Source organism: Protopterus annectens, chromosome 3.part0, assembly GCF_019279795.1.
Source record: "Protopterus annectens isolate FY-2018-M chromosome 3.part0, PAN1.0, whole genome shotgun sequence".
Classification (NCBI taxonomy): domain Eukaryota; kingdom Metazoa; phylum Chordata; order Ceratodontiformes; family Protopteridae; genus Protopterus; species Protopterus annectens.
Window position 1 is genome coordinate 1,849,371,907 of NC_056731.1, and position 27,082 is coordinate 1,849,398,988.

At 40.2% G+C, this 27,082-nt stretch overlaps 1 protein-coding gene across 1 annotated transcript in view; it reads right to left on the minus strand.

Annotated features, from left to right (window-relative positions):
- Positions 1–27,082, minus strand: part of OBSCN (obscurin, cytoskeletal calmodulin and titin-interacting RhoGEF) — a 4,979,884-nt gene that overhangs the window by 2,870,905 nt on the left and 2,081,897 nt on the right. Inside the window, exon 35 of the mRNA XM_044066040.1 lies at positions 6,996–7,262. Coding sequence (XP_043921975.1) covers positions 6,996–7,262 — 267 coding nt within the window. The remainder of the gene's footprint in view (positions 1–6,995; positions 7,263–27,082) is intronic.

Genomic DNA, 27,082 nt, shown 5'->3' on the forward strand with positions numbered 1-27,082 from the left:
AATTTAAGTCAGAAAACGTTTTCAAAAATGAAAACACTTCTTGTAGTCACCTCTTGTCTTTCATTCTTTTTTTTATGTAGCTAAAACACAAAATGAGGCAGTCACCAAGGTTCACATCTCCTTGCATGGCTTCTTAAGACTCAACAGTTCAAATGTTGTAGTGTCTTTCGGCTTTTCCCAGTTAGGGGTCGCCACAGCGGAACTTCGGTCCGCTAATGATTGGTAGTTGATTTTTACATGCCGAGTTACCAGCCCTGATGCACAACCTTCATCGAAGGTACGCCCATTCAAGCATGTCTCCGCGCAGAAGACGCTCTAGCTGAGAATCGAACCGGACAGCGTCTTACTGTTAGGCGACAACGCTACCACAGCACCACCACCGCGGATCACTCAACAGTCCAAATATTTAACCATAATATAAATTAATACTTCTCAGTTCTACTTTTCTTTTTTTAAAAATGTTTAACTGATATTCTATCCTGATCTTCACTTTCCCTCTCTCTCAGCATCAGCATCTGGTTCAATTCTAAATTTATCTTTATTCTTCTGGTCAATTTCTGTGTCTCTCGCCAACTTTCATAAATTTTCTTTGAGACAGAATCATTTCACTGGCATACTCTCTCCATGGGCGCGCCTTTGTTGAAGGTTGGGAGTCGAGTTGGCACCTCGGCGTTTCGTAAAAATCTACTGCCAATCATTAGCAGACTGGAGATCCGCTGTGGTGACCCCTTACCGGGAAAAGCTGAAAGACAAACAACAACAAAGTACAGTTGTGTACACCTACCATAAATGTAGATGTTCGAGTGTCTTCACTGTTGCAGTCATAACTGTAGGGTGCTCCTGCCGGCAGGCAGCCCGAGGTCGGCCAGAATCCCAAAGTCTGGGTCCGGCGTCGGCTGTACAAGCCAGTACAGTGACGTCAGTACGCTCTGATACATAGCCCTCAGCCGACGCCATCTTCTCCAGCCTTTCTTGCCCTAGATGTCAGAAGTCCCCCAATAAATAAAAAAAAATGAATCCACCAAGGAAACACAAATACACCACAAAGGAGAGAAAAAGAGGGGATAGGAGGGAGGGAAACACCGACTGCAACAGTGAAGACACTCGAACATCTACATTTATGGTAGGTGTACACAACTGTACTATGTTCATCGTGTTTCACTGTTGCAGTCATAACTGTAGGGTGGAATCCCAAAGCAGTGGAAAAAGGGGGGAGGTTTAGACAGAAGAAGGGGCAGCAAGAAGACCCTGCAAAACAGCAGAGGCAAAGCCTGCCCTGGTCTTAGAATACAAAGGGAGATTGTAATGCTTGGAAAAAGTATGCACAGAACTCCAAGTGGCAGCTTCCAAGATATCCTTGGTAGGAACTCCCCTGAGAAAAGCTGTAGAAGTAGCCGCTGCTCTAGTAGAATGACTTCTCACAGTACCTGGAAACTGTTTCCCATGATGAGTGTAACAAAATCTTATTCCATAAGAAATCCATTTGGAAATAGTTTGTTTGGAAATAGCCTTACCAAGAGAACTGGAGGCAAAAGAAACAAACAAGTGGTTAGATTTTCTGAACTCTTTAGTCTTATCCAAATAAAATCGTAACTGTCTGTGCACGTCCAAGGAATGCAAAATCCTTTCCTCTTTATTCTGAGGATTAGAAAAGAAGGTAGGAAGGTGAATTGTTTGATTTAAAGCCACTTTCGAAATCACCTTAGGCATGAAAGTAGGATTGGTCCTCAAGGATACTCTGTCCTGGTGGAAAATAAGGAATGGTTCCACAGCCATGAGAGCTTGCAACTCTGAGACCCTTCTGGCAGAAGTCAAAGCTAACAAAAGAACTGTCTTCCAAGATAAAAACTTAATATCTGAAGAAGCAGCAGGCTCAAAAGGAGGCAAAGTAAGTTTTTCTAAAACATAATTAAGATCCCAAGCAGGAACAGGGGGGGTCCTGGGAGGCCTTAAATTCTTAGCCCCTCTCAAGAATTGTCTCACCAAAGGATGAGAAAAAACAGGGGGATCAGTATTGAAATGAGCAGAAATAGCAGAAGCATGAATCTTAATGGAAGAAAAGGAAAGTCCATTAGACAAAAGATCCGAAAGGTAAAGCAAAAAAGAAGAGAGATCAGGTACCAGAGGGTCCAAACCTCGGCCCTGCATCCAAATGCAAAATCTCTTCCATTTAGAGGCATAGGATTTCCTAGTGCTAGGCCGTCTGGCTTCCAAAAGAACATCCAAAACTTGTTTGGGAAGACTAGAAGAAATCAAATTCCTTTGAAGAGCCAAGCTGCCAGGCAAAGGGTCTTGAGATTGGAATGTAGCAACTGACCCTGATGCTGGGACAGAAGAGAAGGGTTCAGAGGGAGAATCCAAGGAGGCTCCAAGAACAGGTGCTTTAAAGTTGGATACCAAAACTGTCGAGGCCAATTTGGAGCAATCAAGATGAGGAACTTGGGCTTGTCCTGTTTTATCTTTAGTAATACCCGAGGAAGTAGAGGAAGAGGAGGGAAGGCATAACCCAAAAGGTTTTTCCAGCTGAAGGACAGGGCATCCACTTTCCAAGCTGTTTTGTGGAATGCCCTGGTGCAAAAGTGAGGCAGCTGATGATTGCTGAGATGGGATGCAAACAGATCTATCTGGGGGCATCCCCAAACTGCAGTAATCCTGTTGAATAAGTTGGTGTCTAGCATCCATTCGTGAGGATCCACAATGTTCCTGCTCAGGCTGTCTGCTAAGAGATTCTGTTCTCCTGGTATGAATTGGGCCTGGAGATGTAGATTCAGATTTAGAGCTGTGTCCCATAAAGCCATAGCTAGTCTGCAAAGGGGGTACGAATGAGAGCCCCCCTGCTTGTTTATGTACCACATGACTGTGGTGTTGTCTGTGCAAATCAAAAGAGGCCCTGGATGCAAAAGGTTCTTGAAGGCTAGAAGAGCATTTTGAACTGCCAACATTTCCTTCAGATTGATATGCCAGTGAAGATGATCCTTTGTCCAGGTTCCCTGCTGGCAATTGCCTAGAAAATGTGCTCCCCAAGCATAGTCCGAGGCGTCCGTGGTTATGATTTGAGAAGGTTGAGGAAGACGGAAAGGCTTTCCTTCGTTTAAAGCACACACCCTGGACCACCAAAGGAACTCCTTTTGGAGGCAGGGGATCAGAGGAATCAGAGTGTCCAGATCGTGGTAATGCTGCGACCATACACTTTTCAGATACCATTGAAGCTTTCTCATATGAAGCCTTGCATTTGGAATCAACAGAATGCAGGAAGCCATGTAGCCCAGTGCCTGCAGGAATTTCCTTGCAGTGAGCTGAGGTAGAGTTGCCAAAGTCTTGAAAATTGAAGCCAGCTGTATTTATTTTTCTGTAGTGAGGAAGGCCCTTTGTAAGGTTGTGTTTAAGAGGGCTCCCAGGAATAGCATTTGTTGAGAAGGGATCAGATGTGACTTTTTTGTGTTCACTGAAAATCCCAACAGGAGGAGAAGATGTTGAACAAAATACAGATGTTGAAGTAAAAGATCCTTGCTGTCTGCCTGAATAAGGCAGTCGTCCAAATAAGGGTAAATCTGAATCCCCTGGAGTCTGCAATAAGCCACTACTGGTGCCAGGCACTTGGTAAAGACTCTGGGCGCAGTAGATAAACCAAAGGGCAGTACAGAGAATTGATAGTGTCTCGAACCTGCCTTGAACCTGAGTAATTTCCTGCGTTCCTGCCTGATGGGAATGTGTAAATAAGCTTCCTTTAGGTCCAATGTCACCATCCAAGCGTCCTGAGAGAGCATTGGAATCAGCTGCTGCAGAGTAAGCATCTTGAATTTTGGAATTTCCAAAAAGGTGTTTAACACAGAAAGGTCCAGAATAGGTCTCCATGAGCTTTGTTTTCTCGGAACCAGAAACAGTCTCGAATAAAAACCTTTTCCCATCTCTGAGAGTGGAACAGGCTCTATGGCTCTCATGGCCAGAAGAGCATCCACTTGATTTAAGGCCTCTGACCATTGATGTTTTGGCAGATCTGGCCAACCGAAAGCTCTTGGCAAGGTATGAAAGTGGAAGTTGTAGCCTTTTAAAATCACGTCCAATACCCATTTGTCCTGGGTAATATGAGTCCAATTTCTGTAAAAAAGAGAAAGTTTTCCTCCGAGAGGGGCATCCAGGTAAAGAGGTCCTGTAGCCCAACCTAGAGAGTCATTGAGTTTGCTTTCTTTGATCTGTCTTCTCCCCTTCTAGGTGAAGAAGCAGTCCATTGTCTCGATCTGTAGGAGGCCTGAGCCTGGCCACGACCTCTGGAGCGTCTATATCTTCCCCTTTGAGGCCTGTCAGACGTGGGAAAGGACCAATTTTTGGAGGGCCAATTCCTGGAAAATCTAGGAGGCTAAACTTGCAAGAAATCTTTCACAGTTTGCATAGATTTTGCCTTTTCTTCCATCTTTTTAATAACCTCCTCAGCCTTAGATCCAAAAAGAACATCATGCTGAACAGGGGCATCTAACAATTTAGCCTTAACCTGTTCAGGTAAACTTTGTTCACGAAGCCAAGCATGTCTCCTGATAACAGTACCAGAGGCTGCGGCCCTGCAAGAAGCATCCAAAGCATCAAAACCACAATGCAAGCTATGTTTGTTCAGTTGTTCAGTTGCATGCAATACATCCTGTAGTTCCTTATCTTCTGCACATGCAGGAAGGGAAGCAAGCTTTTGCTTTAAAACAGACAGAAGAAATTGCTGATACTTAAACATATGAAATTGGCAATTTAAAGCCCTAACAGAAAGGGTAGCAGAAGTATATACCTTTTTGCCCCACCTGTCTAAGGCACGAGAATCCTTCTCAGAGGGAATAGGATTCTTAGAAGAAGCAACTTTAGCAGCCTTAGAACCCTGAGAAATAGTTTCAGGATCTGCAGAAGGATTCTTAAATAAGAACAAATGAGACTCAGGAACCCTATAAAACCTATCAGGCTTAGAGGGAGCAGGAGGCATGGAATCAGGATTCAAATTAGCCTCAGAAAAGGCATCATCCACAATGTCAAGAACAGGAGGGATAGCCAAAGGCCTATGTTGAGGAAGAAGAAGGAATTCTCTAAGCCTCTTCTTGGAAGCAGAATAATCCTGACCTTCCCAATGAAAATGTTCCCTCATCTCATGTAAGGTTTCCCCAAAAGAAAAATCTTCAGGCGGAGAGGCAGAGGGCAAGGAGTCCTCAGCATCCGAATCCTCATAAGGAGGAAAAGAATATTCCTGATCAGAGGAAGAGACAGAAGATATAGAAGCCTGGTCAGAGGAATCCATAGGAACATCCTGTCGAGGCCTTTTCTCAGGGGGGGGGGGTGAGAACCCCTAATCATAGAAAGCAAATCTTCAGCCATCCTTAACAATTGCTTCTGTGTCCTGGGAGTAGATTCAGAAGTAGCTTGAGCAGGAGCTTTAGACTTAACAGGAGTCTTTGACTTTGCCTTTGCCTTTGAAATTGTGATGTGAGTAGGCCTGAATACCCCCTCAGAAGCCGGTACCTGCACAGCGGTTCCGGACCCATCCGAGGGAGCGACGTCCAAAGGTCCTGCAGCAGATAAAATAGAAGGCCTTGATGGCTCCCCATGGGAGTCCGTATCGGCCATCGGTTCAGAAGTGGCGGACGACAGGGGCTGCAAAAGCGCCTCACTGACGACAGCCGAACCGGACGCCGGCTCCAGCTGCAACGAGTCCTGTTTGGACCTCGGAGGCCTGTCCTTGTCTTTGCGCTTCTTTTGAATTCCGGTAGTGTCCGACGACATTCTGTAATTGAAGCGTCTGCCAAAATAATTCAGAGCCCAGTCGTACCTGCATTTGATAGTACGAGAATTAAACCTGGCACAGAACCGACAACAAGAAACGTCATGGTCAGGGCCTAAGCAAGGTAGACAGTAAGAGTGGAAATCTTTATGAGGTATTTGTTTCCCACACGTAATACAATTATTAACTTTTTCTGACATCGGAGGAACAAGAAAAAGATTCCCCAACGGGGTACTTAGCTTTGAGAAGAGAAGTAAGAACTTCGGACCGACAACAACCAAAAACGCTGTTCGAAAATTGCCAACCAACAACTTGCGAGCTGCTTTCCACCGCACGGCAAGAAAGACTGGAGAAGATGGCGTCGGCTGAGGACTATGTACCAGAGCGTACTGACGTCAGAGTACTGGCTTGTACAGCCGACGCCGGACCCAGACTTTGGGATTCTGGCCGACCTCAGGCTGCCTGCCGGCAGGAGCACCCTACAGTTATGACTGCAACAGTGAAACACGATGAACATCAACTCTCTCCTTGGTACTACTGGTAGAAGGCAAACAAGGTGAATTCCCCTCAGCTTGTTTGTTTGTTTTATGTTGGTTCAAATTTTTGTCTCCTCAGCTGTCTCAACTGTCTGCTCTACTTCCACTCATGTTGCTGGGAATGAATTTCTTTCTATTTTTGCCTAGTATACAATTAATAATCATTTTCCAAAAAATGCATCTTCACTAGAATATGTCTCAGCTGTTTACTAATGGAAGATATGGACCATGGACCATATACATGGTATGCTCTCTCAGTTAAGAGTTATTGCTGTGGAAAGGACAGTTGTGTCACACTTACCATAACTGTATGGTACGTGTGACACAACTGTACTATGTTCTTTGCACTCAGAGTTGTAGTACTAATTTGCAAGGACTCTCAATGCTGCAAGTGGGGGGATGCTGGGTGTCTGATGCCACTGAGAAAGCAGGTTCTGTACGAGAGCAGTAGCAAAACCTGCTGTAGCAATGAAGGGATTGGTTAAATGGTAATGTTTAGTAAAGGTGTGGAAAGATGTCCATTTGGCAGCTTCCAGGATGGCCTGGGTAGGGACTCTTTCGAGGAAGGCAGCGGTGGCTGCACTGTGTATTTAAGATTCTGCAAGTTTTTCAGAATCTCTGTAGCATAATCCTGAAAAGGCAATTATGTAGGCATTAATATTACCCTTTAAGCCTCCTGTAACATAACTAAAATAATTTTGATTCAGTACCTTCTACCAGCAACTGGGCACTGGTTGTGTCATCAACAGCATCACAAGTATAGGTGCCCTCATCTTCAAACTGTACATCATTGATAATCAGCTTCCTGTAGATATCATGGCTGTCTATTTCCATTTTCTTGCTTGGGACAATTTCTTTGCCCTTGAAGTACCATTTGACCACTGCATTTGGCCGAGATACCTGACACTCAAAAATACCACGGTGTTTCTCCATAGCAATCTTGTCTCTCAGTGGCTTTACAATCTTCACTGGTAGTTCTGTAAAAATAATGAAGAACAATCTTTAACAAATACAAAACAAAGCAGAAATTATTACTTGTCACTAAAACAGAAATTCTGAACCTCTTAAAATTATAAATCTTCATGAACATCATCATCATTATTCATTACATTTTACTAATTTATAGAAGCACGACTATTAAACTGCACAGGCAGTCATACATTTACATAAATGAAAACAAAACATATTGACATAATCCCAGTTGCAAGCATTTTATATCACAAACCATACTGACATAATTTTAGTTACAAACATTATATATCACTTATAATCTACCCAATCATTGACAGTCATTACATAGCTCATTCAAGTCCTGCCTTCTTTTAAACCTCATTCCTCCCTTGTATGCATTCTTCCCACTATTCCCATTTTTCCTGTGTAATTTGCTCCTATCTTTTTCTAAAGATCCCATTTCCAGATGTTTTACTCCTGTTGCTATACTCACTACTTCTAGTACAGTTGGTTTAGATTTTGATTTCTATTTTCTAGTAATTGCTTTTCTGGCAGCCACCATTATTAGACTCAGCAAGGCCTTATTATGTCTAAGCAATTCTGATTCTGTATCATTCAGAAAAATCATTTCCCTAATTACACCAGTTTGCCCACCCACTATCTCTAACAGAGTAGTCTGCAGGACATGGAATCCTTAAAGTTTGCCACTCACTACACTCCTAGAAAACATGTTCCCCATTACCTCTTTCTTCCCCATCACACCTCCAACATTTGCTTTCTAACTGAAGAAAAATTCTCTATAGTCTACTTCGGGTATAAATATATCTATAGGTTCATAGGCAGGTACTAGGCTATCAGCCCTAGGGCCCATACAAGCATAGCCAAAAAATGTACCCTGGCTTTCGCCACCCAAGAAAATTATTTTCCTATGCCCCTGTCGAGCAGAGCCACAGAAGTGATCCCCGGGGTGAATTTCCCATTTCCCATCCAATCATCAAGATTTTTCTTGAAGAGTGCTAATGAGGAGCTCTGTTTGACATAGATAGGTAGTCTGTTCCAGAGTATGGGAAGTCTCTGGGACAGGAATCTATCCCTCCAGCATGTTCTGTTTATTGTGGTGACAAGGTTAAGGTCCCTAGAGCGTGTAGCTCAGAAGGATTGGGATTTCTTTAAGTGGAGCATGTCCAACAGCTCTGGGTTTGACATAGCTTTGTATGTTAATGAGTGATGAGTAGAGGGGAACAATGACCTCTTTTTTTCTGGATGAGAATCCTTTTGTGATGAGATGAGCCACGTAGAAGGATTTACTGACCACTGTGGCGATGTGATAATCAAAGGAGAGACTACTGTCCACCTGTGTCCCAAGGTCTCTTATCACATTTTCGGCATTAAGTAGACTACCAGCTATATGGTAGTTCAGGGGTACAGAGTTTTTACCACAGGGGATGACAATACACTTTTTGGCATTGAGCTTCAGGCCATGGCTTTGACACCAGGAATCTGTCTCAGTGAGGCCCTTTTGTAGTTTGTCCACATCGTTAGGAGTTTCGATTATGGCTCCTAGTTTGCAGTCATCTGCAAACTTTGTTAGCCAAAGACCTTCTGTGTTGGCCTGCACTTCAGAGAAGTAGATACCAAACAGGAGAGGACCCAGGACTGAATCCTGTGGTACTCCACTTGTCACTGGTCTGATGTCGGATTTGGAATCCGCTACTTTCACAGTGTGGGTTCTGTCCGTGAGCCAGTTGGCAACCCATCTTATGACATAGGGATTTATACCTAGTTTAGTGATCTTATCTATAATTCCAGAGTGGGGGATGGTGTCAAAAGCTTTGGCGAGATCTAGATAAGCTGTGTGAACCATTTTACCATCGTCTATGGCTTTGGTGACTGCTTCAAAGAAGGTTTAGGAGACATGATCTGCCTTTTACAAATCCAAACTGAGTAGGATCCAAAGTTTGGAGATTACCAATGTCTTTGTTTATGAGTTCCATGATGATACGTTCCATGGCCTTGCAGACCAGGCTCGTCAGGCTAATGGGGCAGTAGTTCCCGGGGTCCGACCTGACTCCTCCTTTGTGGAGTGGGATAACTGTCGCGGTGCGCCATTCAGTGGGTACAAAGCCTGAGGTGAGGCTATGATTGAACATGGTACTTAGGTAGGGTGCCAGTTCATTCTGTAGTTCATGTAGAACGCAGCCTGGGATATTGTCAGGTCCCATGGATGCTGTGTTCTTGGCTTGTTTTTTACCTGTGCAGCCGTGATTATAGGAACTTTGCATTCTTCCGGTATAGAGATGGGCCCTCTAGGGGGTGAGAGGGGGGTAAAGTTAGCACTGAACCTATCTGCTAGGATGTTGGCAATATCAGTTGGTTCTGTATATTTAGTGCCATTATGCTGTAACTCAATGCAGATCTGAGTGTTCCCATTTAGATTCTTGACATAGCTATAGAATGCTTTGTGGTTGTCTTTAGAGTCAGTGGCAATTTTGTTTTCGTAACTAGCTTTGGAGGATTTTATGAGGGATCTCAACTTCTTACTGAGGTTGACCAGGGAGTTCCTCCAGTCATGGGATTCTACTCTTTTTTGCAACAGTTTCTTTCTTCTGTTGTAGAGTTTGTTTATGGCAGAGGACCACCAGATTGGCTTCCTTTTTTTGGAGGATAACATCTTGGTTCTATTAGGGATAGCATGATCCATGCACTCGTGTAAGTGCTTATAAAGTGCATTTGTGTAGGATTCGGCAGTCATACCTCTATTGTCCGTCTGCATGGGTGTCATGACGTTTGCCACTTCTGTCTTAAGAAGTGTGAAGTTGGCTTTTGAGAAGTTTTTTATGATGGTTTCCCTAATTGGGGCTGGGGGTGGGATGTGGATGTCTAGGCTGATTAGCTTGTGGTCGGATCTGACCAACGAGGAATTGACCTCTGGTGTGGAACACCGGTTTCCCATGTTGGTGATGACCAGGTCTAGGATATTGCTGCCCCTGGGGGGGTGCATTTCCCTGTAAAAATCCTAAATATTCTACACTTTGTTGCATATTTGGGAGACATACATATGTCCCCCATTTTTATTTGTGACTTGCTTATCCAATCTCTCTTCCCAATCTTTTCTAACCTCCTCTGATTGATTCTTATAGTTATCATGCAATATGTTATATGCTCTACTAATTACTCCTTTTTTAACAGTAGCTTCTATTCTAGATTCTACTAAAATTGCTACCAGATTTGCAGGTATTTTGAACTCCAAGCAGACATCAGAGAATTCTTCCTCAGGCAGATAGCATTGCTAAGAGTTTTTTGATGGGAAGGAGACATGCTTTGTCAGAAACACTGGGGGAGCAAATGGTTATAACTAAGGAAATGTAACTAAGTTTATGCCATTGGCTGAAAAAAAAACAACTGCTAGAAAATCAAAATCTAAATCTAAACCAAGTGCTGGTATAAGGTACTAAATATTGTAAAAGAAATTAAAAAACTGGAAGTGGGATCTTTAGAAAAATGGAAGCAGCAAATTAGAAAGAAAAGAAATGGAATTTATATGAACAATATAAACTCAGCAGGAGGAGTGATGTTTAACGGAAGGCAGGAACTGAGCAATTCATGCAATGTTAGAGTGAATGAAAACAGTTAAAATGTATGCTGCTTGAAAATACTCCCAGAAAATAACAAAATACATGTTTATACACTTTGTTTTTTTTACTATACATGTACCCATCCATCCCTCCATCCACAACTCCTTCTTCCAATTTTTGCACATGGGGTAGGGGTGTCACTTCAACAGTGACAATCATCTAGAGCCAAGGTTTACATGCCACTTTTTAATTCCTACATTTAACATAGATGTTTAAAAAAAACAGAAAATTAGATTACATTTTAAATTTCTGGATTTGAAAGGCTACATGATTTACAAAATATGGGGTTTGAACTTCTTTTAAAGTCTCTTTTACTCCCTCAGGATTTACTGAAGATTAACCCACTTTAGAAACTAATGTATATATTGTACATTATACTCTGATTCTACATTGCACTATATGTATTCACTAGAATGTATATACACATTTTTTTATGTAATTAGTCTGAATTATTCTGCTATTGCTTACATTTCTGCTTTGCTCAGTGCTGATCAGTGTATTACTCTAGTAAACATAAATAAATAAATAAATACAATCATTTGTATTACTTCTTAAGTAATATAAATATTACTACAAATATTTTTGGTAAAAGCATAGTTCTTCAGTTATACAGATATTACTACGAGTATGTTTGGTAAAAACATAGTTCACAAAGCAAAAGGTTTGTCTTTAATCTGTTTTATCCAAGCACAAGTTGAAACAGAAAGGATTAATACAGAACAAAGACTGATATTAAATCATAAAGCAGTAATGGCTGCTTCTATGTTCAGCCATCAAATTAAAATTTCAGTGAACAGCTAAACAGCAAACGTTAAACACCAAACACTGAAATTATTGAACACACTTATCTTTGAAAATAATATCACTGAATGGCCACAGTTGGCCAACATCGCAAACGGCCTTCGTAAAAAATGTTTTCAACCAAGGTGGGGGGCCCCACCCCCAACATCCCCCAATATGGGGGGTGCCCCCACGCCCCCAACTATACATACCAACTCTGAGATTGCACTACAGTGGGTAGTAGGGCAAATTTATAAAAGGGTTGGTTTAGTTTAACTTACTCATTGCCGTACTTCCTGGTTGTTGGCCAGCTATGGCCATTCAATGCTATTTTCAAAGATAACCTTATTTGGTAATTTCTACATTTGGTGTTTAATGTTCGATGATTAGCCATGCATTGAAATTTTAATTCAATGGCTCAACATAGACCCGAAATGGCTACTACTATAAATTTAAGTTTGCAATGTCATGATAAGCATGAAATTTCAAACATTAATTCAACAGCTTTGCATTTCTTTAACATATGTACCTTGGTAATAATTTAATTTATCAGGTTGTCTAGTAAATAAGGCATTAGAATCACCATGTAAAACTGCAGCATAACTGCCTAACAATAACAAATATGAGTTACTAAGTGGACCATAATGGCAACCAATAATAACAGTCTTCTTGTTGACCCTTGTTTGCACCACAATAAAACAAAACAAAACAATGGGTCTACTATACGTGCCCGAGTCCCGAGTACTCAAAGAACACTATCTGAAGTCAGGGACTTGGGCATCTTGCAGCTTATACAGACCATTGTTCACACTCAAACTCTCTTACATGCTATGGTAAGAAGTTGCAGCCATAAGGAAGACTGGAGCTGCCTCACCTTGCCCGAAAAGCAGCCAATTTCACACAAGTTAAGTTCATCAATCATGAGGAGGGAGTGGGAGGGGTGGGACTATGGGTTAGGGTTTCATGCAGTGAGCATGAGGGGGACTTAGAACTACGGAGCAGAGAGAGTTTTGGATTAGAGAGTAGGAGGGAAGATTAGGGTTAGGGTGCAATCAGGGACTTTATATTTAGAAAACAGGAGGGAAGTTTAGGGTTAGGGAATGGGAATGGAGTTTTAAATTTAAGGTGTGATCAAGGACTTTAGGTTTAGAGAGGACAAATAGAAGTTTTAGGTTTAAAGAGCAATTAGTGACTTCAGGTTGAAAGGGGGAGTTGAGTTTTAGGTTCAGGCATTAATCAGATGCTTTAGGTTTAGGGAAGGGGAGAATAGTTTTAGGATTAAGGAGTGATCAAGGACTATAGGTTTAGAGAGAGAGAGGAGTGTGTTTTTTGGTTTAGGGCATGAAAGGGAACTTTAGGGTTAGGGAATAGGAGGGATATGCTATGGTTAGGGTAGGAGACTGGGTGGGAGACTTAGGATTAGAATTAGGGCTTTGATAGGGTTATGCAGCAGATTTAGGTAGTGGGAGGACTGTGTAAGTAGGATCTGTCTAGTAGGATTTACGGTACTTGCCATTTAGAGAAAATGACATTCACAAAGGCGTGTTGGTGTCAGGTTATCTCATAGCCTATCTCTTTCTGTTTGCCTATAGGTGTACTAAGGATAAGTGTTACAATTTAATCCAGTGACATCATAAAGATTCCATGGCATCTATCAAAAAGAATAGAGATCCTTTATTTATATTCTATTTATAACTTAATTGCATATTTACATACATATGTACACATTTTCATTTAAAAAATCACAGTAAGGTAAAACCAACATTGTTTTATGTACATGACTTCCAATCCTTTTTCCACAACCACCATTTTATTCTTTTTTATAACTGCTGGTAAAACCAATTTCCCATTAAACATAATTTCATTAAGACTCTCATTCCAAATAATCCATTTAACAAAGTATTCTTCTATTTTCAACTTATTCTCTTTTTAATAATCTTATCATAGCCATATGCTGTCATATTCATGTTTATTTAATTTTCTTTTCTATTTCGAAAAGAACTTCTACAACTTTCTTACTCTTTTACAAGTCAAAAACACATATTCTGCTGTTTCTTCTTCTCCTCTACAATATACATTCTTTCACCTCTCTTTTTATATGGCAAAATACCTTACATAGGAAGTTTATTTACAGTCAAATTCCATATGAAGTCCTGACATTCCACCCAAGTTTTACACCATTTCTTTCTTTAACAGCATTTACTTTTCTTTTTTAAAGTTTTCCCATAGATTAATACAAAATGAGTGAGCCATTACCTTTTGTACCATACTTTTCTTCGTTCCTTTATCTCATCAATCTTTATCTTCCATATTTTCATTTTTTCTTGATAATTTTGTACTTCATCATCATAATGTTCTTTTATTAGAGACAACCTCTTCCCACGTATCCTCATCTTTATGATTACATATTTTTCCCACCAATTTCTCTTTATCCTTCATCAGTATTAATACTCTCTATGAATTCAAAGATGCTACAAACAGTACTGGGTTTATTAAACCTAAACCACTCTCTTCTTTACTCATGTATAGCACTGCTCTTTACTCTAGATCCTCATATGAAAGAAAAATAATATTTCCATTGCATCCTTTTCATACATTTTTGGAATCATCAAAATACTTACTAAGTATGACATCTTACCTATCAACAGAACTATTCAAATTTGCTTTCTTTTTATATGATAATTTATATGTTTTCCACAACAAACATAATTATTTTATACTTCTTATCAGATTTTCACATTACCTTTCCTTTATTTCCTTATTATCAAATTATATTCTTAACACTGTTATTTCAGTTAAAGACAATTATATATGCGATGCTGCAGTGGTTATCATTGTCATCTCACAGCAAGAAGTTCTCCTGTTGGATTCTCAGCTGGACCATCTTCTGTGTGGAGTCTGCATGTCCTCCCCACAGTCGGGTGTCATTTGAAAGACATGCAGGTAGGTACGTGCATGAATGGGTGTACCTTCTTTGAAGGCTGGGCGTCAGGCTGGCAACTCTGCACTGTAAAAATGACCAGAGTTCCACTGTGGCAACCCCTAACCGGGAAAAGCTGAAAGACTAAGACAATTATATATCAGCTAATTTGTTCTTGTTTCCTAGTCTTGACTTTTTCCTTTTTAAGATCCATCCCTATTTCTTTTAATAATTTTGTTAGATACTCAACCACCTTTTCCATCCAAAATATCTGTTCTACAGCTATATCATTTGCATGTATCATTAATGCTGGGATTTCTGCATACTTTTTTTACTACATATTTTGCCTTTTTTATTTCACTCTTTATTTCACTAGCTATTAAATTCATAATTTTAAGCAAACAGATTGCTACTCATTGGACATCCTTGTCTAAATCTATTTATTCATTTCTACCTGTTTACTTAACCATCATTTAATTAATATACTCATTTTATCATTCTTATAAGCAGTCATATGCATGTATTTATTTATTTATTTGTTGCTAAGATTGTAATTATTCATAGATCTCCATAACACTTCATGTTTTACTGGGTCAAACGTTTTATTAACATTACCTATCATCAGTTTTATCTCTTGTTCTTCCTTCATAACATAATCTACACTTCCCTTATTATCATTAGAAGTTTTTGACAGCACATTCCTTTTATACCAAATACGCCTTTTTCTAATATGTTCTGGATTTTACTTTCCATCCTCTTCTGTATAATCTTCACAAATATCTTGTAGTCAGTATTATTTAATTCTACTGATATCCATTTTTTATTTCGTTATTCCCTTTTTTCCATATGAATTTTAAAATTCCACTGCAAATTTCTTTATAATTAAAGACCTCCTCCATCCATTCAATCAGAATAGGTATTTTGCCAATACATTAATATTTTATACATTTCTTAACTAATTCAGTCTGGACTCACCATTGAATCTATGTTAACTTGTTTAATTACATTTTCTAGTTCAATTACAGTAATACTCTTTTTAAATTCTTTATTCAATGAATCTGTAAATCTTTTAATTTGCCAGTACTTTTGAATTTCTCTCCTTCATTTCTTTTTACACACTTCTTCTACATATTCCACCACTGTTTCCATTATTTGTGTTTGATTTTTCTTAACTTCTCAGTTTCTGTTCTTCATCTGCCTTATTACACTACTTTTTCTTTTACTATTTTCCTAAGTATGCTGATTCATCTTCTTTTTTCTTGTAGTAAATATATTGATTAAATAAACTTTTAATTTTTCCTTGATTTCTTTCATATATATTTTTTTCTTTTCCATACAAGTCTAGATTATTTTCTAAAATTTCAAAAGTTTTACCATATGCATCTACATATTCCTCTTTCTCTCTTTTTGTCTTTTCTTTTTTCAATATAAGTTGTTGTTGTCTTTCGGCTTTTCCCGGTTAAGTGTCGCCACAGTGGAACTCTAGTCTGCTAATGATTGGCAGTAGATTTTCACGAACGCCGAGGTGCCAGCTCGATGTTCAACCTTCAGCGAAGACATGCCCATTTACGCATGTCTTTCGAACGCCCACCAAACCGTGGGGAGGACATGCAAACTCCACACAGAAGGCACTCCCCACACTCCAGCCGAGAATCGAACGGGAGAACCTCTTGCTGTGAGACAACAACGCTACCGCTGCACCTATAAGTACACTTCTTAAATACTATCTACCATTCAGTCCAATTTTTATAAAATGCTATCATCATTAAATGATCTTTCCATTACTATATAATTACGTCCTTTCCATTTCCCTCTGTATTTGTTTCCTTTTCATTTATTCTTTTTACTCCTTCTTCTGTTGTAATACACTCTTTACTTTCTTCAATCTCTATCATATTGCTAGATTGTCTGAACAGTCCTTCTGATATAATACAATAATCAATCTCTGTTCTAAACATATTTGTTTTATATATCTGTGTTTTTTCTTTCCATAAAACTAATGTTCCAAATTTCATTACTTCTTTCATCTTTTTATAGCTTTTCCTTTTTTTCCTTTCTCTTAAATCACAACTGAAATCCCTTATTATTAATATATTCAGGTTCACTATGACATAGTCTAACATTTCTTGAAATAAGTTTTATCTTTCTTTAACTATAACATACACATATACTGTTATGATTCTATAGACTTTTTCTTGCCATCTAATATCCACAACAGTTAATCTGCCTATTCTAACTACAATCTTGTCTAATATTTTAATTGATTTTCTGTAAAAATTGCAATCCCAGAACAATGTTTATTTCCTAAATTCCATAGATGTAATACAACCACCTCAGATTAATAACTCAGAGATTCTTGCCACCAAATTGCAACTTAATAAAAATAAATGCATTAATATCATCTGTATGTACATTCCCCGGGGTAACAATATATCTACATTTGAAGATATTCTGCACTGGCTATCATGTCACTACCCCCAAGAAACCCTACTACTTGGAGACTTTAACATAGACTGGAGCACCTGTTCCTCAGAATCCCCAACCACCCATATTAACCTGCATGCATTTACACAAATTATATCTACCCCTACCAGGATAGGTAAACCCAACCAAAAAGAAAGTATACTTGACTGGGTACTCATAAATAGTCACCCCCAACTGTATACCTCTGGTACCCACCTTGATGGCCTAAGCGATCACCTTCTCACATATGTAATTAAGCACAAAACCATTAATTCCCAACAACGCTTACTCAGAAAGGTTAGAAAGAATAAAAACTTTGACCCGGCCAAATTCCAACAAGAACTAAACTCATGTAATTGGTCTATTCTAAAACACCTCCCCTTAGAGGAAGCAGTAGCATACTTTAACAACAAATTCCTTGAGATCCTTGATTTGCATGCAGCTGTTCATTCAAAGAGAACCAAGGCAAAAACTGCGCCATGGCTTTCTAAAGAGTCTAAACTCAAAATTACCCTTAGAAACAAAGCATGGGCTTTATGGCGTTCTTTTAAAGGCCCTCAAGATCACATTAAATACAGGCAATCCAGGAACGAAACCAAAAAATCAATTTTATAAGACAAAAAACAATACTACTGTAATTTACAGACAGTAAATCAAAATAACCCTCAGAAGTTTTGGGCAGGTTTAAATAATTTACTACATCCTGGACAAACTTCAACCCCAATCCCTGCTGCTACTATTGATAAAACCCCTGAAGATGTCTCTGACAGTTTTAACCGATTCTTTACTGAGACAATTCAAGCCCTAGCTAGCCAACTACCTCCTAGCTCCCCTGGTCCTGAAAGTAGCACCCCTAGAAAAGTACAGTTTTGTACCTACCATAAATGTAGATGTTCGAGGATCCCATTGCTGCAGTCCTAACTATTGGGTATAGTCCGCATCCAGTCGGCCCGAATACCAGAGTATAAGGCTGACGTCGGTCAGGGCGCATTAGACTGACGTCAGTACGTCAGGGTACTAATGCGCATGACCGACGTCATATCCTCAGTCTTTTCTTGCCCCAGATGTCAGAAGACCCTAAAAAGACCAGGCCCAAAATACCTGCACCAAAAATATGTACAATATATACAAGAATATATACAAAAATTTAAGCATCTAACCTCACCTACACAACCACCCCTAAAGACAGAGGGAAGGAGGGAGAATTGGACTGCAGCAATGGGATCCTCGAACATCTACATTTATGGTAGGTACAAAACTGTACTATGTTCTTCGTTCCCCATTGCTGCAGTCCTAACTATTGGGTAGAATCCCAAAGCAGAGGTAAGGGAGGCTGGCAAATCATAAAGAAGCAGGAGCTGACAACATGCCTTGCAAAACAGCTGTGGCAAAACCAGCCCTAGACTTAGAGTAGATAGGAAGGTGATAATGCTTAGAGAAAGTATGCACTGAACTCCAAGTAGCTGCTTCCAAAATATCCTTAGTTGCCACCCCTATTAGAAATGCTGTTGAAGTGGCAGTAGCCCTAGTGGAATGAGGCCTAATCCCAGCTGGAATCTCCTTGCCATGATGGGAATAACAAAATGCAATGCAAAAGCCAATCCACCTAGAAATAGTTTGTTTTGACACAGGCTTGCCCTGTGAACTCAAAGCAAAAGAAACAAACAACTGCTGAGACTGCCTAAAATCCTTAGTCCTGCTTAAATAATAACACAATTGCCTGTGTACATCTAAAGTGTGCAAAATCTTTTCCCCTTTATTTTGGGGGTCTGCATAAAAGTAGGCAAATGAATAGTTTGGTTTAAAGCCACACTAGAAACCACCTTAGGCATAAAGGAAGGATTAGTGCGTAATGATACCCTATCCTTATGGAAAATCAAAATGGCTCTACTGCCATAAGGGCCTGCAACTCAGACACCCTTCTTGCAGAAGTAATAGCCAACAGAAAAGCAGTCTTCCATGACAAGTATTTCAATTCAGCAGTAGCCGCAGGCTCAAAAGGTTGTAGAGTAAGTTTTTCCAACACAAAATTGAGATCCCAAGCAGGAGTAGGAGCTCACGTGGGGGTCTTATATTCTTTGCCCCTCTAAGAAACTGCTTGAACAAAGGATGCGAAAACAATGGTGGGTCACAATCATAGTGAGCTGAAATTGCTGCAGCATGAATCTTAATGGAAGAGAAGGACAAACCTTTGTCCAATAACTCAGTAAGGTATTGAAGAGCCACACTCAAATTAGGCTCAGAAACCTGCAAATTCTTTGCTGTACTCCAAAATAAAAATCTCTTCCATTTTTCTGCGTACACTTTCCTTGTACTAGGTCTTCTAGCTTCCATAATCACATTTAAAACTTGTTGAGGAAGATGAGACCTGCTGTGTTTCAACACAGAAGATGCCAGGCTGTTAGATGAAGAGAGTGAAGCTTGACATTGAGCAGATGACCATCCTTCTGAGATAACAGATGAGGAATCAGAGGTAAAGGCCATGGAGGCTTCCTTACCAGACTCCGTAGTAGTGGGTACCAGTGTTGCCGAGGCCAATCTGGAGCTATCAAAATCATCCTTGGCCTGTCTTGTCTGACCTTTAATAGTACCTTTGGAAGAAGAGGCAGAGGAGGAAAGGCATACACATGAAGGTTTTTCCAACTGAAAGACAGAGCATCCACTTTCCAAGCTGTGTGATGAAACCCCTTTGTGCAATACTGTGGCAGCTGGTGGTTTAGTGGAGAAGCGAACAGATCTATGTCTGGAGTTCCCCATGACACTGTCAATTTTGAAATACATGAAGATCCAGTTTCCACTCGTGGGGATCCATGATTTGTCTGCTTAACACATCTGCTAAGGAGTTCTGTGCTCCGGCAGAAACCTTGCCTGAAGAGTTAGTTGCAAGCTTAGCGCAGTCTCCCATAAAATCATTGCTTGCCTGCATAGAGGATAAGAATGTGTTCCCCCTTGCTTGTTGATGTACCACATGACAGTTGTGTTGTCTGTTAGAATCAACACCTGCCCTGGAAGAAGTAACTCCTTGAAAGCCATTAATGCAAACTGGACTGCTAACATCTCCTTCATGTTGATATGTAGATGCTGTAGTCTGGCAGGCCACTTGTCTTGTATCCACTTTCCATTTAGATGAGCTCCCCAAGCAATGTCCGAGGCATCTGTCGTTAAAATCTGACTCGCCTCTGGCCGGGTCACAGAGAGTCCCTTGTTTAGGTGACATTCCTGAGCCCACCACAGAAATTCTTTTTGAAGGCAAGGTATTATTTGAATGACAGTGTCCAAATCCTGGCAGTGCTGTGTCCATACATTTTGAGATACCATTGTAGCTTCCTCATATGCAGTTTGGCATTGGGAAGCACCAGAATACAAGATGCCATGAACCCTAATGCTTGAAGGACTGTCCTTGCAGTCAGCACGGACTGATGAGATAGTTGATGGAAGTAAAGTGATAGACTCTTTTGTTTGTCCGGGGTTAAAAAGGCCATCTGGGCTGCTGTATTCAGTCTCACACCCAGAAAGCACATGTCTTGAGAGGGTACTAGACTGGACTTTATTTCGTTCACAGAATACCCTAGGCATCTTAGCACTGCTATGACATGTTCCAGATGCTGTAGAAGGTCTTCCTTTTCTTGAGCCAGAATCAGGCAGTCGTCCAAGTAAGGATAGATTTGAATTCCTTGAAGCCTGAAGTAAGCTATCACTGGAGCCAGAACCTTTGTGAATACTCTGGGCGCAGTAGATAAGCCAAAGGGCAATGCAGAGAACTGATAATGAGAATTTCCAGCTCGAAACCGCAGATACTTCCTGCAACTTAGCCTTATAGGCACATGAAGGTAAGCTTCCTTGAGATCTAAAGTTACCATCCAGTGACCTTTGCCCAGCAGAGGTAAAAGCTGTTGTAACGTCAACATCTTGAACTTGGGAATGTCCAGAAAAGTGTTGAGGAGAGATAAATCCAAAATTGGTCTCCACGTGTTCCCCTTCTTTGGTACTAGGAACAGGCGAGAATAAAATCCTAGGCCCCTTTCTGATACAGGGACTGGCTGAATGGCCCCTATCTGGAGTAACTGAGAAACTTGCTTATGAGCCTCTTTTCTTTGTGGAGGAGGAACGTCTGGCATGCCTTTGAAAGGGGGCATTGTATGGAAATAAAATCTGTAACCGTGGTGAATGATATCCAACACCCATTTGTCTTGAGTAATTAAATCCCAATTTTCTTTGAAAAGAGACAGTCTTCCTCCCAAAGGAGCTGCCAGACGGGAATCTACTGGCAGCTGAAAAGACAGGTCATTGGGTTTGTTTACGAAAGGACTGACCCCTGCCCTCACCAGAAGTCTGAGCAGGTGAACTCCCTGTTCTAGGCCTAAAAGAACCTTGAGCCCTGCCCCTACCACGTCTAGACCTACCCCTAGACTGGGAATCATAAGCAGGATATGTCCACCCCTTAGCAGGCCAATTTCTACTAAACTTGGTGGCTGCACCTGCAAAAATCTTTAACAGTTTGCATAGACTTAGCTTTGTCCTCCATTTTCTTTAAAACTGCTTCCACAGGCGATCCAAACAACACATCAGACTGTAAAGGAGCATCCAAAATCCTTGTCTTAACATGCTCAGCTAAATTCTGATCCTTCAACCAGGCATGCCTGCGAAGAACAGAACTAGTAGCAGCCACCCTCGAGGAGGCCTGTACAGCATCAAAACCACATTGCAAAGAATGCTTACCCACTTGTTCAGACACATGAACCAAATCCAGCAACTCTTTACACTCAATACCTTCCGCCAAAGCATCCACCTTAGATTTCAATTGTGAAAGGAGATAATTCTGATATTTTAGCATGTGAAACTGACAATTCAATGCTCTCATGGCTAGAGTGGAAGAAGTATACACTTTCTTTCCCCACCTATCCAAAGCCCTTGCCTCTTTATCAGTGGGAACAGGATATTTAACCACAGAAGCTTTAACACCTTTAGGCCCTTGAGAAATAGTTTCTGGGTCCGCCCTAGGACTCTTAAACAAATACTTATGAGCTTCGGGCACCCTATAATACCTATCAGGCTTAACAGGAGCAGGAGGCAAAGAGTCAGGGTTCAGGGAAGCCTCTGCAAAAACATCTTCCACCACATTCAACACAGGAGGAATAGCTAAGGGCCTATGCTGGGTAAAAACAAGAATTCCCTAAGCCTTTTCCTGGAATCAGAATAATCCTGGCCTTCCCATTTAAAGTGCTCCCTCATGGAATGCAGAGTCTCTGAAAATGAGAAATCCTCAGGAGGAGAAGCTGTAGGAGTGGAATCATCCACATCAGAATCAGAATAAGTAGGATACTCCTGCAAGTCTTCCGCAGAAGACTCTGAAGCCTCTGAACACTGTTCAAAACTATCAAACTCCGGTTCCACCCTAGGCCTCTTATCAGGCGGGGGCATAGAACCTCTAATCATAGTAATCAAATCTTCTGCCATTTTAAGCATATGTTTCTTAGGTACAGAACCCGAAATGCTAGGAGAAGCCCCCACTGAAGCTGAACTAGGCCTACCTCTCAAAGAAGTTTTGGCAACAGAAGGAGAGGCTCTAACTACCTTGGGAAGAGAGGGAAGAACAGTCACCTGAGAAGCCCCTCAGCCTGGCCTACCTCCTGAGAAGGCACATCCTGTAACAGTAGAGTTTCTGCCTGGGACTCCATGGAAACTCCTGGCAAAACCTCTGGCTCCACTGAGCCTTCTAAAGAACCGTCGTCCGGGACAGCGGGTTCTTCAACCCTAGGCTTCTGTTTTGTCCTTGCGCTTCTTGGCGAAGCGGCGCCGGAGCATCCGGCGGCATTTTATAATTGCAACGCTTCCCAAACACTAACCTGGCACAGTCTAACCTCCTCTTAATAGTGCGTTTGTTAAACCTAGCACAAGAGCGGCAACCAACAACGTCGTGCTCAGGCCCTAAACAAGGTATACACAAGGTATGGTAATCCCTATGAGGTATCTGTTTCCCACAAGAAATACAGTTATTCACTTTTCTGACATCCGGTAAAATACTGAGGCAAGAAAAACCAAAATGTTCCCCAACGGGTACTTAGCCAACTCTGTTTCGGTCTGAAACTCCGGTTTCGGAAATATTTCAGAACGCCAACCTGCACTCGCAAAACTGCTTCTGCATCGGACCATGCGGCAAAAAAGACTGAGGATATGACGTCGGTCATGCGCATTAGTACCCTGACGTACTGGCGTCAGTCTAATGCGCCCTGACCGACGTCAGCCTTATACTCTGGTATTCGGGCCGACTGGATGCGGACTATACCCAATAGTTAGGACTGCAGCAATGGGGAACGAAGAACATCCTACTCACATTCAGCTTCCAACCAGTCGCCACTTCACTTATCCGTACCTTGATCAAAAAATTAAAACCCATTACACTTTCTGCTGATCAACTCCCTGCCGAGTACCTACAAAAATCAGCTGATGCTATTGCTCACCCCGTCTAAATAATAATCAATCGAACCATAGTAGAAGCTAAAATTCCTACCATCTGGAAAATATCCTATGTAATCCCACTTCGCAAAGGAGGCAGCTCTACTGAATTCTCCAATTATAGGCCAATAGCTATACTCTCTCCACTTGCAAAGATTATGAAAAATGTATTCATAGACAACTCATGCACCACCTAATCCAGAATCACCTTATGGCAGACACTCAGCATGGCTTCTGTCCTCATCACAGCACTACTTCAGCCCTCCTAGCCTTTACCAACACCATAAACCATAATCGCAACAATAATTATATATCCTCAGTCCTCTTCTTGAATCTTTCCAAAGCATTCGATATCGTTGATCACCAACTTTTAATCCACACCCTGCAAACATTCTGTCTAGATACTAGAGCCCTTCAATGGTTTCAATCCTACCTGAATGGTCGACAGCAGGCTGTCCTCTGGCAGAACAAACTGTCTAATCTTCTACCTAACACCCTTGGAGTACCACAAGGCTCTATACTAGGGCCCTTGCTGTTCTCCATCTTCAATAACGACCTTTATACTGTCATCCCAAAAGTCAGCTGTATCCAATATGCTGATGACTCTACTCTGATTTGCTCAAGCACATCTCCAGTAGAGTTATGGTCAGCTACCCAGACCACCTTTAATACAATAGAAAACTGGCTTTCTGAACATCGGCTGATCCTAAATCCCAAAAAAACTAAAATGCTGTTATTTTCACCAACACATAGGTCTACCGCTTTCACCTTTACCATAAAATCACATGTTGGCACAATAATCTCCCCTGACCCCTCTACAAAACTATTAGGTGTCATCATAGACAATAATCTAAAATTTGACCTACATGTTATCCAAACTATTAAAACCATCAATAAAAAACTAGGGTCACTTTACAGAATAAAAGCCTTCCTAACCCCTCCAGCTAAAATTGCCATAGCTCGCTCTCACCTTCTTTCAACCCTTCTGTATGCATCCCATCTACTCTCGAATTTAAACAAGACTGTCCTTAACAAACTCTCAATTTGCTACAACCACATTGCCAGGTTTGCCACTGGGCTGCCTTTTAGGACACATCATTGCATCAATCTAAATCAGCTTGGGTGGCTTGAACTACCCAGCCTAATCCAGTATAACCAACTGATTATGGCCTATAAAATCCTCTATAATCCGGACAATACTCCTGCACTTAAAAATATTATCACCCCCTATAACAATCCTAGACCACTTCGATCCTCTAACAAACTACTAATTCAGACTAGCAAAATTAATAACACAGCCAGTGATTCTCTCTTTGCAAACTCTGTAAGTAGGTCCTGGAACTCTCTTCCAGCTGATATTACCTTACTTTCCACCTTAGGTCAATTTAAAACTAGACTCAAACAACATTTGTCACTTAACTGGCTATGTCAATGTATCAAGCCTGGCTAACTCTCTCTAAAATGTGTAAAAATCTGCTAACCAGTTTACTGTGTAATTTAATTTAATCCTGACTTGCGCTCAGGATTAACTGTAACCTGTAATCTCTGCAAACAGTCTGTTGTAATATGTAATGCTGGTATTATGTAATGCTGTATCTGCTTACCCTTGGAGCTTTTCTCCCGGGCCTCCGCTGAAAATGGACATGCATCCAGTCGGACTATCCCGGTCAACAAATGTAAAATAAAAAATAAATAAAAATATAATATTTCCATTCCATAAATGTTCTGTTTGTAACCTTTCTTCTTTTGTTAGAAATCTTATGTCTTCCAATACAATTATATCTATATCACAGTTTTTACACCACTCTAGTATTCCTATTGTTCCTGTCACATTTATAAGACTATTTACATTTTCTGATAGTAGTCTTAGATTATTCCTTTTCTCTATTTTTTAATTTGTCAAGTATTATTTATTTTTCTCCCCTCCCCTTGAATTTTTTATCTTTAACTCTTTTGCCTATACAAGTTTTCATTGTACCTATATCCATTTTACATCTTCTTTATCACATTTGTTCCATATCCTTGATTCTTTTTCACTGACTTCCTTCTTTTGTCATGTTTATTTATTTCTTTTTTTTTTTGTTTTATCTTTATTTATTTATTTATTTATTTATTTATTTATTTATTTATTTATTCACATTTGATTACTGGGAAAGTCCAACTGGGTTGGAGCCCATGTTCAGAGGAGGCCCAGGGAGAAAAGCTCCAAATTATTACAAACCATTTTAAGAGCAATAATTTTACAATTTTCAAAAGTAAAACAAAAACACCTGCAGTTTAAATAATTATAACAAACTAGACATAATATAAAAACATTGGTTAAAAATCAATACAGGTTATATGACAAGACATACATATATCCTCCCATTGTTTCTTTGTGAATTGCTTACCCAATCTCTCTTCCCAATCCTTTCTAACCTTCCCTGGATTATTATAGTTATGATGCAATATTTTATGTTGTCTACTAATTATTCCTTTTAATGGCATCTTCTGTTCTAGATTCTATTAAAATCTCTGCAAGTGCTGGTCTTTCACTTAGGACCCCCCCTTATTTATTTCTCTTTGCCTATACTCTGATATCTATCCCTGACAGGGAAGGCAAACTCTTACTTACAGTCCAAATAAATTCTTGGCATCTTCTCATTCTATTATCTTTCCCGCTCTAGTTATTTGCTTCCAATTTCTTGGTTCCTTTGTCAGTTTTCTCCAAAAAATTCTGGACCCTCTGCCTATTGTTTGTATCCCTAATTGCAGTCAGGCCTATTGGCAAAAATCATCTTTCTCCATTCCCGTGTTGGTTTAGTTCTTAGAATACTTTCTGCTACTTTATGGATATGATATTCTGCATAACTGTTGTTATTCTTCTTAAAGACCTACATCCAAAATCCTAGTCTCTCTCTGTTTCTTGAGCTTCTCCCGTGTTTCATCATTATCCCTTTCCACTTTGAATTATAGTTTTCTGCTTGTGCTATGTATAGGAGTCTTAAATGTGTAACTCTGAAATACCCCTTCAAACTTGGTAATCCCAATCCGCCCTGTTCTACTGGACAAATCAGCTTATCCTTCTAGACTCTTGCCGTCTTCGCCTCCTAGATAAAGTCCTTCAGCTCTTTGTTAATTGCTATCTACAACTTCTCCTCTAGTTGATAAAAATATGAATGACCTGTGTATAAGATTAAAGGGATTAAAAATATTTTAACTTATTGTATCTGATTATTCATATCCATACAACAAAGCTTCCATTTTCTCAGTTTTTGTATTACCTTTTGTTTCATTTCTTCCCACATATCCTTAGCTGGCACATTAGAATAATTTTTAATCGATACTCCTAAATATTTCACTTTATCATGTCCCCATAAAAATGGGTATTCCTGAACCAGTTCATGTGTGGATACATAATTTACTGCTAGTACCTTTGTTCTAGCTTCATTAATTTTGTATCCAAAAATATCTGAAACTGTCTCAAAATGTTCCAAACACTGTAATGTCTTTTTCTGGTTTTGTCAGGTAAAAAATAATAACATCTCCAAATAAAGCCAGTTTTTCTTGACTACTATACCAATTATATCCTTGAATTTCTGAGTCCCTTACT